Here is a 14,103-nt window from a genome sequence, read left to right on the forward strand (position 1 = left end):
GACTCTGTGGCTGATTGTAAGGTGTAATCCATCTGAATAAAATGATCTTTTTTACACCTGTATGCAACACACCAGTACATGGAAGCAAGTCAGCCATACCACCACATGCTCTGCTCCTGCCGACTGGCTGAATCTAAGTAGGTGTGGGCTTGGTTAGTACTTGGATGGGAGACCACTGAGTTGCTGCTGGAAGTGGTGTTGGTGGGCCAGCAGGGGGCAATCTTCCCTCTGGTTAAATAAACCCCAATGCCCCAGTAGGAGATGCTGTCTTTCGGATGAGACGTTAAACCAAGGTTCTGACTCAGTGTGGTCATTAAAGATCCCATGACACTATTCGCAAAGAGTAGGGGGTTCCCCGGTGTCCTGGCTAAATCCCAGATCTGGCTCTCGCAAAAAAATTGCTACCTAATCATCCCCTGATTTAATTGGCTAAAAAATGTTCTCTCTCTCCAGTGGAGCTGCTCAGTGGCCAACAATAGAGGATTGTGGCTGTACTGGGCAGCTCCCAGGTGTGAATGTGTATGAGTGCAAAGCAGGGCGTTCCTGCAAAAGAGCATCCGTGCTCTGTGAACCTACCCTGGGTAAATAAAGGTTAAATAAAATAAAAGTGTAAATTGTGGTATCACGATTTCATGGATCTATATAAGATGTGGCTACCCAGTAAAATGTTTAGTGTTAAATCAACAGGGTACAAAAGGTCCCTATTGGACGTATACGCATATGTTAGAGTTCAATTAACACTGGACATTTTACTGTGTATTTAGTACAATATTACAATTATCACAGTATTAACAAGGAGGCACTTATTTTACTGGTAAGTCAAAAACATGTGATTTATGAAATATAACCAAAATATACTTAAAAGGGATTTACATTTTTAGGACATTGAGGGGTTTGAAGACTCCAGTTTTGGTACTGTAATGTTAAAGCGTGATCAATAAAGTTAGCAGTTTTAAAAAAATATATAACTGGATTTTCTCTATGTCACTCAGCTGGGCACACGTCATAGCTGTTCATGTCATATTATATCAGTAAGTATTGTATTACTTAGTATCTTTGTATTTTTTCTGTGGGTCTGCAGTTAAGTCAAATTCTGCTTGCTGTTGTAATCTGCTGACATGGCCAGCTACACTCCCAGGAGTTGTGTCAAACCCTGCCATGGCCTTGAAGCTTTTCCTAGCGAGTGTGGACCGCCCCCCACTGGTGAACGCATCGCGTACAGGTTCAGGATTGCGTTTGGGTTTCGGGTTCCGTTAACCGCACAGTGTGCGAACGCTTGACCGCATCACCCGAACGTGACTTTGGCACATTTCAAATGTCGGACCGCAGTAACCGTCTCTCAGCCACGAGGTGAACGCGACACCGATATCGACGTCCCCGATCTGTCTCATTTACCTCCACTTTAAAAATCACACATAACGATAACAGCCTTGATATCGTTCGTGGGTGGTTCATATGTCAATTACCTCTCATTCACAGACTCCCAGAGCAAAATTAAACATTTCGGAAAGTAGTCCAAAACCCCTGGAGGGTGTGGAAGACAGGCTTGCACTCTTATAGGGTCAAAGATTACAGTAATCCTCTCCAATTACAAACTAACTGCTGTTCTTGGCAGGCTTATACTTGTATTCCTTAATATGATTCATGAGATAGTTTACCTGTCTTTAGGAGTAACAACAGAGACATGGCGAGGAGTGTGTAAATAAAAACAAAATGGCTACACACAATGCCAATGTCATTTAGGCAGAGGTAAACTGTCAAACCACCCATAATAGCTCCACATGCAAAGTTCTACAGGCAGGGTTGAATTACAGGAGCACTTCAGATTAGTATATTTTCCTTTTTAACATGTTATATTAATAAGTTAATATAAACATATACGCCCTGGGAAACCACTTAATGCATCATCATCTATTAATTACAATGCTGGGAGTATCTGTTTCTTATGCTGACTAGCTGGTGTTAGTAATCGAACACAATAGATTTAGATAATATTTGCCCTTCAACTTTTCTATTTGCGTCACTATAAGGCTGAAGGGAAATACTCACTAACCATTTTTCTTATTTTTACGCTCATTAAAATATCTGTCTCTATGCTTCTCCATCTCAAGCATGGACTGCTCACGTGATGAGACAGTATGTATCTTTCTCTGGGTGATCATTTACTGCTGAGGATCCACAGGTATTTCTCTGGCCTATATCTGCTGTTTGTGAATTGTTTCCAAGAAATACACCCTATAATTCCTGTTAAAAAGCTATAACAAAGAAAATTTGACTGTTCCCTACTTTACATACAGTATGCCAGCTGGATATTACAAATCCCACATCTCACACATTTCCCTTAATTTCACTTGTGTCAATCTCTGAGTGATCGAGGTTCAGAGGGACTGTACACAGCTCATTTACTGAATTCCTCAGAAGTGTTTTCTCTGAAACATAAAGCAACAGAACCAACACAACCGTCCTTACCAATATCCCCTTTATCCAGAAACACGGTTTAAAAGTAATAGGTCTCACACCTCTATTGTTTATTTGCACAGTAGATGCTCCATGTCCAGACTAGGAATCAAAACTTATGAAACCCATTTGCTCAAACACAACAACAAATATTTTCATAACCACATGCCCAAATCAATAAACCAAAATACGAGTTTACAAATATGTCCCACGTGGCATCTACTCTTAGTCAGATCACGTGACCAACGTCTAACCCATGACATGGTCCGCAATTTCCAGTGCCAACAAATGGCCAGAACAGTCACGTATTTTAGGGAAACATTTGTCGAACACGCTAAATATGTCAGCTGCTGCTCTGAATATAATAACATTTGGGACTGAGTCTGAACACTGCAGCTATAACGTTTCATTTACGCACATTAAGGCTAAATTGCTGCAGAAATCTGACAGTTATGGCCAAATCCGTCCCGGGTCTGTCGACCTGCCGATGGCTTCTATGCAGGTGGTTTCTAGGAGATTCTTGCACTGAAGAAACTCCTCTTCCAGCTTCCGGGTGGATTCTCCCACCTCCGGACTGGTGCGAAGCACCACCATGTCATATGCCATCCACGTCAACTGCACTGCAGACGAGAAGATGTAGGCAGTCACAAACTGTACACTTTTGAGAGCAACAATGGCGATTTTTATTTATGTATTTGTTTTTACTTTTAATAACAGCACGCCATTAAAGAGTGAGAGCGATCGTATTTGCTCGGCTAACGTTTGCCACATCTAATCAATAGGCATAGGCCTAGTCTATTTAGGCTGAGGATGCCGAGGTCCCAAATGGAGATAATTAAGCATTTGCCACTATTATTCGGATAATGTTAGCTAGCTAGCTAACTTGCCTACACATGTCAATAACCGAACAGCCTTAGTTATCTTGGCTTACGAAGAAAAGATTATCGAATTTCTAGTAGACTAGCTCGCAGCTACGCAGCTATAGGCTGCACAGGTGTACATTTACCCGACACATTCTCCATGACCTCAACCATTTTTTCCATTTCCTTGCTCAAGTGGTTCAGTTCTTGCACAACGCGGTCATGCAACTCCCTTTCCCCCCGAGACTCTGACATCTATCCCGAAAAAGAAGAACAGACCAAGTCAATAATACTGCTCCGACCGGGCCATGTTTGGACATGGAACTATACGGTAGTCGTGATTTTTTACGCTCGGATAATACACATACAATTTAGTTCAAAGTACAAACTAGGCCTTAATTAAGATGTCTTAATATCACATTAAATGCACCATTACTCGTTCATGACTTACAGTTGCCATGTTAACCTGGTGTGAAGAGAAACTTGCCCTCTAACGGAAAGTGCGCGTGAGCGTTGGACTGCTAACCTTTTGGTTGCAGCGCGAGATATTTCCCACATAGTCCAAATTCCATGGTGCGAACTAATATAGAGCTAGACTAATAACGATTAATGGCCTATTCATTAATACCTCATTAGTCCTCTTAATTATAGGCACCTAATTAGACCTCCTAAATAAAATAGTTACAGTAATGTTTTGCTAACCTCTGATAATTTTGTCCGTAGACCTAAGAATGAACGTGAGATGATTGTCACTAAATCTGTTTTAGTCAATTCCTCGGTATTTGAATTTAGTGTTTACAGGATAACGAGCATCAGAATTCAGGAGACACCCCAGGACTGCATTTAAGTTCATAATAATAATAATAATAATAATAATAATAATAGGCCTCGTATAGCCTACTCCGAAAAAAACAATGAAACATAATCAGTGGTCACCAGAGATCACTCTAAGATTACTGTGGATTTTTCTTTTTTAATTTTTTAAATTCTGATTAGAAATAAACTAATGGATTTTCCCAAAGTCGATTGCTGAAGTGGGTCTAATAGTCCTACGTATTTTTAAATGTTATATTATTTTGTTTTTTTGTGTAAAATTAAAACACTTTCGGAGGCTAATCCCGTGATCATGTTGCCAAAAGTAGGCCTAACCCTTAGTGTCACGTAGATTTAGGCTACCAGTCAGAGTTGCTGCAACATCTGTAGCCTATGCAATTTTTAACATACGTTTACCTTTAGTTCTATATTGCTACAGTAGCTTTCTCTGTAAACTACACCGGATTAGTTGGTACCGTAGGTGGTCAAATGAAAGGTAGCCTAGAATCCGATAAACTGATTGAGAAAGTTATAATGTTCAAAATAAGTACTTGTAGCATGGCCATTGATTAAATACGTTTAAAAATAATATAGCCTACGTAGCCTACTATCCCTGACAATTTTTTAAACATATTAACAGTCGATAAAATCTTCCTTTAATTAGTAATAATGGCTCATTGGCTCAACAATGGCTTCTGCGCGTGTATTTTCAGCCCCATGGGTGCTGCTATGTTATGCAAATTTAAAAGCGGGGAAGGGTTGAAAGAATTGGAAGAATTAATGAATACGAAAAAGTCCTTTGCCTACTTAATATGGGTATTTTCTGCGATAAGTAGGTGTTGACGAGCAGTTACGTAAATGAAGGTTGCAACTGTCCGCCTCTTGCGTCTAACTTGTTCAGACATACGAAAACGTTGAGCTCAGGCTACATAGGCTATAGCCTACATTAAATACCTCACTATGATTTCAACGCAAAAACCGTTCACAGTGTGCGCATAAACTAACGATAGATCATGGTGAAATAATTCGTAAAGGTTTGTTTCATAGTAGTGTGTGGCGTTTAACCCAGAATGAGGAAAAAAAATGAATCAAAGAGCCCGTGTCAACTGCGGGGGTATTAGAGCAGGTGGTGCACCTGTTTTTCATTCGTTCTTTCCATTGTCTTCAAAGGTTGAACTCCCTTTCTAAAGATTTCTAAATTGAAGTTTTTACAGATCAATAAAATACAAATAAATACGTAAGTTAGTAAATACATAAACAATACATAACCGTGACTCATCAATTAACAAGCATCAATACGAATGAACTGTGAGATTAATTTGAGAGAAATTCCTATGAGACGCCAAACGATACACATGAGAGAAATGAAACACACGTATTTACTGAGAAATGAAGTACTGTCACACTTTCGCTATCAATCATAAGATAAGGCTAAAGTATGATCATTATACAGATTAGATCACAAATTTATTTATTTATTTATTTATTTATTTGCAAAAACACGTTGAACATTTTTGGGGAGAGGGGGTAAAAATACCTGAAATTAATATGAACATACTTGAGTCAGTATGTAATGCAACGGTGCAACTCAATATGATGACTACTATGTATTTTTTATGATTATGTAATCCAGCTATAATCCTCTGCCATTGATTATATGTTCTATTGTCAGTTTATTAACGAAAAGAAACTGAGAAAGTGTTCAGGCTTGAAAAAAACTATGAAAAAAGTGATCTCAGGATTCCTAGTGGAATTTTTCTCCACTCAGCCAGAGGGATTCTTCAGAATTGCCAGAGACGCACAAAGAAAGACATTATGACACTCAGAGGCATTCAGCCAATCAGGGACAATGAGGGTGTCGCCTCTATGGTATAAAGGGAGCAGGTGGAGGCAGGTGGCAGATTGTGACACACCTGACATTCCTGAATTTGCAGGGCACAAGTGTCTGAATCAGGGACGAGGACAGACAGAGAGAGAAAGAGACATATAGAGACATAGAGAGAGAGAGAGAGAGATTTTATTACATTTCCTTGTGGGACAGAAGATTTTTGTGGTGGAGAGTGAGGTCTTTCACCGGTACCCAAACAGCAGAAGAAGAAATCAGCTGACGAGTGCAACTCCAGAAGAGACTTTTGGGGGTGAGCATGATGACGTTCGAGCAGCAGGGCCAGTCGCCCCCACTCTGTGGGACGCAGGTCCCCAGTCTGGGGCAGGAGTCCCCAGAACTCAGCCTGTACAGCGACAGCTACTACACCTCGCCATCTCTACCCAGCCCCCAGCAGGTGGCCCCTTCCACTTACGATATGGGGGACTATGCTACCCCCCCTTCGAACCCCTACTTGTGGTTCAATGATTTTGGGGTCAACAGCACTCCTTATGTTGGTGGGGGTCCTGGGGTACCTGCTGCCCCCTTTATCCCCCAGTACTTTGGTATGCAGGGGGCCTACCCGTACTTTGGTGGGACGGGGGTAGGGGGTGGCGAGGTGGGCTGGTTTTCCATGCCCTCCCAGGAGGAGCTGATGAAGCTTGTCAGGCCCCCGTACTCCTACTCCGCCCTTATCGCCATGGCGATACAAAGGGCCCCCGATCAGCGAATCACGCTGAGCCAGATCTACCAGTATGTGGCCGAAAACTTTCCCTTCTACAACAAGAGCAAGGCCGGCTGGCAGAACTCTATCCGCCACAACCTCTCACTCAACGACTGCTTCAAGAAGGTGCCCCGTGACGAGGACGACCCAGGTAAGAACATCTCTCTCGCTTTTGCCTTTTCAGAGACCTTACAGCTGTGAGTGACTCTTACTTTAAAAAGAAAACAGAAATAGTTTGTGGCCACTTGGTATGCTCAACAACATGTTGCACAGCGGTCAGCGTCTGTCAGGATCGGTGTAAACCCTTATTGTGTCTGTCAGTTTGAAAATAGCAGAAGTCCTTTTACAGTACAGCTTCCGTTTTGTTTGTCCTGTATTTTGTGGAAGGAAAAGAATCTAAACAGCACACATAGATTGTCAGCCTTATAATATGATTTTTCACCTGCTCAAAAGACATATTCTCACGAAAACTTTATTCCGCACTTTTCTCTCTAGGCAAGGGTAACTACTGGACCCTGGACCCCAACTGCGAAAAGATGTTTGACAACGGAAACTTCCGCCGCAAGAGGAAGAGGAAGTCTGACTCCCAGGCGGTCGATAGCAGGGACGGAGGGGCCAGGGGCGCAGAGTCCGGAGAGGGGAGCAGGGGAAGCAGCCCCAAAATCCCCAGTAACTCCAGCACCCCAGAGAGAGGCCCCTCCCCCGTCTCCTTGGGAACCTCCCACTGCCTGAACAACTTCCTGTCTGAGGTGTCCGGACTGGTGACGGGGGGGTCAGGTTTGGACTTTAATCCCCTTAGTCAACCATCGCCCCTTGACCTGCCACTAGAGGGGCCCCCGGGGGTCACACAATTCGGGGGGTTCGGCTCTTATTCCCCCGACGCCACCGTACCGCAGTGGGAGTCTCTGCCTGTGATGTCCAGCCTGCAGTCCTTAGCCACGCCCTCCCCTGGGGCCTACAGAGGCTCGCTGCTCAGCCAGTTCAGCCATCTCTACCCGAGTCTGGACTCCCCCGCGGCGCTGTACCCCCAGAGCGGCACGGAGGTGTGAACACGACGGCTGCGGGTGTGCTGGCGCACAGCGTGCAAGCTGCCATGCCCCGGGGGAAACCCCCCCTCCCTCCCTCCCTGCCCGAAATCAGAAGCGCCCCTCTGCAGCTGGGAACGTGGAGAGGGGCGAGGACGGTCTCGCTGCGGAGCGAGATTCGGCTCCCACAGGAACACCTGACTCAGCAGGGCACAGGCACAGGCTCCCACGCTTCCCAGCGTGTGAGCGCTCTCGCATTCCGATCTCAAGCAGGGCCGGCTGCTGACATCATCGCAACCCAGACAAGAATCCCAACCGCTTCCTTCTTCCCTTCACCTCCGGTTGTCATGTCAACATTGTAAACAAACCTCTGTACACCTGACTCTGTAACTGTTTACACAAAACTACAAAACCCGAGGTTCCAGTAGCCTCCTTTTGGCACTTGCAGAATTGCTGGTCATTTCTCAGTGGCCTGATGGTAATATTACTGAGCAGATACATTGGAACAGACTGACAGTACAAAGGGACAAAATGTGTTGAATTCAGCATGACTCAAAATGTGTGCCCATAGCTTGCTTAAATGTGATAATTTGACAACCTTATTGGTTTAAGTATTTATGTATTTTTTATCTGTTTGAAATGTTTTTTTCTGGTTTATATATATATATATCCAGAGATTTTGTCTGGGTATTTATGGAATGATTGTGCGGGCAACATGAAAAGCGTTGTTCTCTGTAAATTTTTGTTTATTTGTGTGATATCCATCTGGGCTGTTAATGGCCAAAATGGCACAATGTTTGAAAAATAAAAATGTGAAACGAAAATATTCCTTGTCTCTTGCTTCATCTTAAAAGTGAGGTAATCACAAGTACACACAATACAATGACAAACCTGAAAACTACACCCTCATATTTGATGAGATTCATGTATTATGTACACATAGTAGTTAGTCAAATTGAATTCATTTCAAACTGTAAAAGAAAGAAAGGTAGTAACAATTTTATTGGTTTTGTCCATTTTAAACATATGAGGGAATGTTCATCACACTGGAAAGGTGTGTCCTCATGTGGACAGGTTACTGTTTGGGGGCTACTGTCAATGATCCACGTTATGAAGAGGGGGAAAATGAGAGAGGGATTATCGTGACTGTTAAACACTCTACTGAGAGAGAGGGAGATAGCGAGAGAGGGAGCAACAAGTTTGACTGAAAAAAAAAACTGCTGAAGACAGAACTTGTTCCTCCAGGTTCCCCTATACTTGTATTTTCCTTCACCCAATCACTCTCCAACTCACTTTTTTTCACATGAATTCCTGTCCTCTTTTCCTTCTGATGGAACTCCCCCCAATTGCTCACATGACCACGGCCCTAAATAAATCTTTCCATTTTTTAATTTGAAGAAAAAAAGAAATTAATGAGTGAGCACATAAAAACAGGTCATTCTCAGCTCAGAGAGGAACTTTCTGGATGGAACCAGATATCATAGAATCACATAGACCTTATGTTCAATTTATGTGCCTGTGTAACAAATGTGGTCATTATTACTGCCTGTGTTTTGAATGTAAATGCAACAGACTCAGAGAGAGGCGAACACTGGGGTGTGGTGGGGAGGGTGTGAGTTGTTGGGTGGGGTGCGTGTGTCCAGTGGTGTGAACTTTGGATGGCTTCTTCATCAATTCCATGTTAAATGTATATTGTCTCTGGTCAGACAATAGAATAAGGGCGTGATGCTTCTGGAATAAAATTTGAATGGACATTTATTCACCAGGTCATCACAGTTGCATTTTTCTACATAGTAATGTGCCATACAGTATGAAAATTGTGACTGTCAAAAAGCTTATGGGTCCAATGGATTTTCATGATTACCAAAGTAGAATGTGTCCTAAAACTGTATATTTAGACTAAAGCTTTGAGACAGTGTTAATACAAAAACGCTTTTGTATCAATTCTATTACCGCTTTATGAATTCCGTATTTGGGCCTAATCCGAATTCTGAATTCAATCCTGTTATATAATTATGTATTTTCGTTTGTATATATATTTTAACCTGCAAATCTCAAGGATTTGTCTTGTTAATAATGGTAAAAAGTCACTGTATCAGCGCTCTAAAATGCCATTTAATATCCTCTCAAAACAAAGTGTCATGTAAGCATATTGTGAAAGGATTGTGTACATGTCCAGAAATGTGATTTGTTTCGATTGACCTGAGTGAGCACTGCCTTGGGCAACAGTCCCTGTTCACATGGGACAGTAGGACTGAAACCTGAATCACCCCCCTCCCGACCCCAGCCGGGGTGCAGTGTAACCCAGAGTTTCACAGGAGATGAAAAAAACAAACCCAAACCGACATCCTTATTTTCAAAGTGTGTGAAGAGCTGATGTCATCATTTCTGATCCTGAGAACCAGTGAGCACTGCCTCTCCCTGCCTCTCCCCGTGCGTTCCCCTCTCCCGACTGCTGACATGGCCAGGTTGGGACAGGGAAGTTGGGGTGGTGGGACATTGCTGAGCGGGGCGTTCCCGTGTCCCATGAGAAGAGAGGGTTTAACAGACAGTTGTGGGGAAGCAAGGGGGGGGGGGGGTAGGATAGGTAGAGGGACATTGTTTGCTTTAGATCTCTCACAGATTTCCTGCCAGAGGGATGGGCAGGGGGTCCGCTCGGCCACTCCAAACCTCGAGGCTCAGCGCCTTTCCATCCCTCCCTCCTCATCCCCCTCTTCTCTTGCTCTCCGTCTCCCGTATCGCCTCCCCAAGGAGGCCGAGAGGGAGAGGAAGAGAGAGATGGTTCCCATGTCCCAGACGAGGGGGGGGGGGAATTTAAATTTCTCTTGAGGATGTTAGTCGAGATTAGCCACTCGACATCTCTTCAACTGTCAGCAAAGACACTCAAAGGTAACTTCACTTAGAAGGACTAACCCGGAGAAAGGCAACTTCAACCGCGTCTCTCTCTCCCGTGACACAGGACGTCCATACCATAACTACACTATCTTCAGCAGAAAACAGTGCTGTTAAAGAGAAAGGAAGAAAGGCGGGAGAGATATAAAGAGTGACAGAAGAAGGGGAGAGAGAAGGAGAGAGAGAAAGCGAGAGGGAGAACACCTGCCCCTGCACCTGCACTTTATTTCACATTAGTCTCATACATTTCAGTTCCGCACATTTAGTAGCAAAGTTAATCCTTTACAAGACAGAAAAAAGAGAGAACAATCCTGCTTAGAAACCAAAAAGCAGAATGAAGCCTTTTTATCCCTGCGTAAGGAGTTACATTACATTTATTTGGCAGATGCTTTTATCCAAAGCGACGTAAGTGCATACCAAAGGTCAGCAGAACAACTACGGAACACTGTTCAGATAAGATAAAATTTGCATTAAATATCAGTCATCAGTCAGACATGATAAAGAGCTATGAGATAAAGGGTTGGAAGGAAAGAGAGAATCCTAAATAATTATTCTTTAATAATTCTATTGAACGATATACGTTTGCGTTACATGTTCTTTTTTATCTTCCATTTAAAAAAGAATAAAGCACACAGGCATGGTGGTGAAGAGAACAGAGCTGAGAGAGAGAGAGATGGTGGATGCAGTGGGGGCCCGGGGGGGGACAACACGAGATGATTTACCTCCAAAATACCCCCAGATTAAAAACCGAAACAGGCCACCACTTATCTATCTCCCCCCCCCCCCCCCACATCAGATAAGTGGGGACTTTAGGCTCTACAGAGAACAATGGAACCCCGAGAAGATAAACGCTTATGTGATGACAACGTGAAGTGGAAAACAATTCAGTTCAATTCAACACAATTTCATTTGTATAGCGAATTTTTTTTTTACAGAGGCACGGACACAAAGACGCTGTACAGAGGAAACAGAAAGGAAAATTGGGCAAAAACGGGCAAAAAAAATTCACCTATGTGAAGTTTGTAGGTCAGTCAGCATTTGGTCTGTCTTTCTGTCCTTCAGTGGGCTGTGGGTGCTTTTAGTCAAAGCAACTTATAAAAATGCGTTTGACATAACCAGCAAATGCCAGTAAAACTAGAGATAAAAATAGCAATCAATAAGTGTCACCATCAAGGGAGAGAAGGGCTTTTTTAAATAGATACATTGAGCTATAGGCTGAAACGTGTGATTTATAGACCTTTGTGGGAAACAGCCAATCTGCCTTCCTGATTGGGGAAGGTTCTGCTACCATCACCTAACAAGTGCTCTGGGAGACGGGACAGGTGGCTGGAGAGAGGATGCTGAACAGAGAGGTCTGACTGGAGTGCGCGGTGTATTTATTGTCTGAAGATAGGGAGGTTTTTGATTCAACTCCTGGGCAGGGCACTGATATTTAATTTTTTATTTATTTATTTTTTTGAGAAAGATGGTTAAAATCAAAAGTTTTATGGTTTTTTGGATTTTATACAAATATAAGTTGGATAGGTGTCTGTCAATAAAATTCCATTCATCAACTTTGTCCTTGGCCATCTTATATTTAGTCCTTGAATTTCTGTCAAGAATTTACAATAACATTTACATATTCAATAGATGCTGTTATGTAGAACAACTTAAAAGTGAATGTAACAGTCTAATTAAAAGAACTAAGCTAAAGAATGTATTCAGTTCAGGCACATATAATTGTACAAGTACATACATGTGCAAGATACGAGAAGTATGCAAGACAGTACAGGACAAGTACTTTACAAAAACATTTTCATATTCCATAGTTGAACTAGAAAATATACTTTGAGTCGCACTAAGGGTTATGTTTTGTATACAATGTTTAGTAGAGAAAAGAATCAAAGAAAAAGTACCCAAGCTGTTGGATGAGGTGCATTTTGAGGTTCGGCCAGAACAAGCGTCCTGAGTTTATTACAGGTGGCTATTGGTAGCCAATGGGAAGACTGAAGCAGAGGTGACTCATATAAATTTAGAGTTTTACTACATTTCAAATATAGTGTCAAGAGTTCTGAGATCATGGAGGTGAATTAATCAATCGGGGGTTAAAAATGAAAAATGAAAGTCATGGGACACCGTGGACAGATTAAATCTGTGCCATTCAGACACTTGAACTGACAAATGTGAACTACAGGTGAAGTGAAGTTTCAATTTGACAGTAAAATGTAAACCGTTGATTTGCTCATACGTGCACGCAAGAGTAAAGCCTGTCATAACAGTCATCTTGACCTGATGACAGGTGTTTTGGTATTTGGGACAGTTTGCCTGCCCCATTAATGTCTAACCCACCCACAAATGGCCAATTTACCTTTCTATGCCCTATCAACGCTAGACTCTGTGTCCACGCATGATAATAGCTCAGTCATAATCACCATGTCATCTCTGCAGATAAGACCGGCATGTGGCACACTTCACCAGCACCATGCCCCCCCTGCCCCCCCCCCCCCAAACAGCCCCTTAGGACCCCACCCTATCACTTGTCAAGGTGTTTATTGATACAACACTCCACCATCTATCTTAACTGTATGAGCCACCCTCAGTCAGCCACCTCTTCATTCAGATGTGATTCTGAGGAGATTCCATGCGTCCCGGCCCAGAGCCCAGAGGGTCAAAAAGTGTGCCTCCCTGTTTACCGTCCACATGCTACGCCACTCTTCAAACCTGTTAAGCTGTGAGGTCACAAATGCGCAATTAACTCTCTTAACTGAACGTTCCATTACTGATGTCACAGTCTCTCTGAAAGCGGCAAAAGTTCTAGAACACTGAAAAAGCATTTTTTCTAAAAAGCCTACTCTTCAAAGGGTTAAACCCACTGCTACCCTCTTTATAAACACAGATGTGTTGGGGGGGGGGGGTAGATACGGTCGCAATGCTCTGACTGCTGTGCTTTCCGCCTCATTACTAATCTGGCCAATCCGAAGTCATCGGGGTGAAGGTTCTGCGGTTTGATTTTTGGAGATGATGCGTGAACGCATTCGCATATGCTAGTTTCATTTAATTCACGCTCAATGGAGTTTCCATGGAGTTTTGAAATTAAATCTGAATAAAATCGCAAGAGTTTACAGAAGAAGCCGCTGGCTCAAGCAGCACAGTCTGTCCACGCATGACAATGGCGTGTCCATAATCACCACATCATCTCTGCTGATAACACTGGCCACACATCACCCCAACCCCACCCCCCCCCCACCCCCCCCCCCCCCCCCACCTCAGGACCCCACCCGATCACTTGTCCGGGTGTTTATTGATACAACACCCCCCCTCCTATCTTTATTGGGATGGATTGGACCTCTCCATTCAGATGTGTGAATGCAATTCCCCTCATTCAGCGACAGAGGCCCAGAGGGTCTGAAAGTGTGCCCCTGAAAGCGCTGGCGCATGCCGCACTAACGCTCAGCCTGCTGCCGCTCTGTTTGCACATACAGCCATGAT

The 14,103-nt window shown here is 43.2% G+C and overlaps 2 protein-coding genes across 2 annotated transcripts; one reads left to right on the plus strand and one right to left on the minus strand.

Moving 5' to 3' along the window:
- Positions 1–2,507: 2,507 nt before the first annotated feature.
- On the minus strand, positions 2,508–3,854 carry syce3 (synaptonemal complex central element protein 3). Its single transcript, XM_035434639.1, has 3 exons — positions 3,769–3,854; positions 3,464–3,572; positions 2,508–3,077 (listed from the first exon to the last, which is right to left on the minus strand). The coding sequence occupies exons 1-3, from the start codon at positions 3,775–3,777 to the stop codon at positions 2,908–2,910; spliced, it is 288 nt and encodes a 95-aa protein (XP_035290530.1). The 5' UTR covers positions 3,778–3,854; the 3' UTR covers positions 2,508–2,907.
- Positions 3,855–4,772: 918 nt separating this feature from the next.
- LOC118236342 (forkhead box protein I1-ema-like) lies at positions 4,773–8,586 on the plus strand. Its single transcript, XM_035434627.1, has 2 exons — positions 4,773–6,869; positions 7,214–8,586. Exons 1-2 carry the CDS (start codon positions 6,275–6,277, stop codon positions 7,765–7,767), a joined length of 1,149 nt encoding a protein of 382 aa, XP_035290518.1. The 5' UTR covers positions 4,773–6,274; the 3' UTR covers positions 7,768–8,586.
- Positions 8,587–14,103: the final 5,517 nt, after the last annotated feature.

The sequence above is a fragment of the Anguilla anguilla genome, chromosome 9, assembly GCF_013347855.1.
Source record: "Anguilla anguilla isolate fAngAng1 chromosome 9, fAngAng1.pri, whole genome shotgun sequence".
NCBI lineage: Eukaryota > Metazoa > Chordata > Actinopteri > Anguilliformes > Anguillidae > Anguilla > Anguilla anguilla.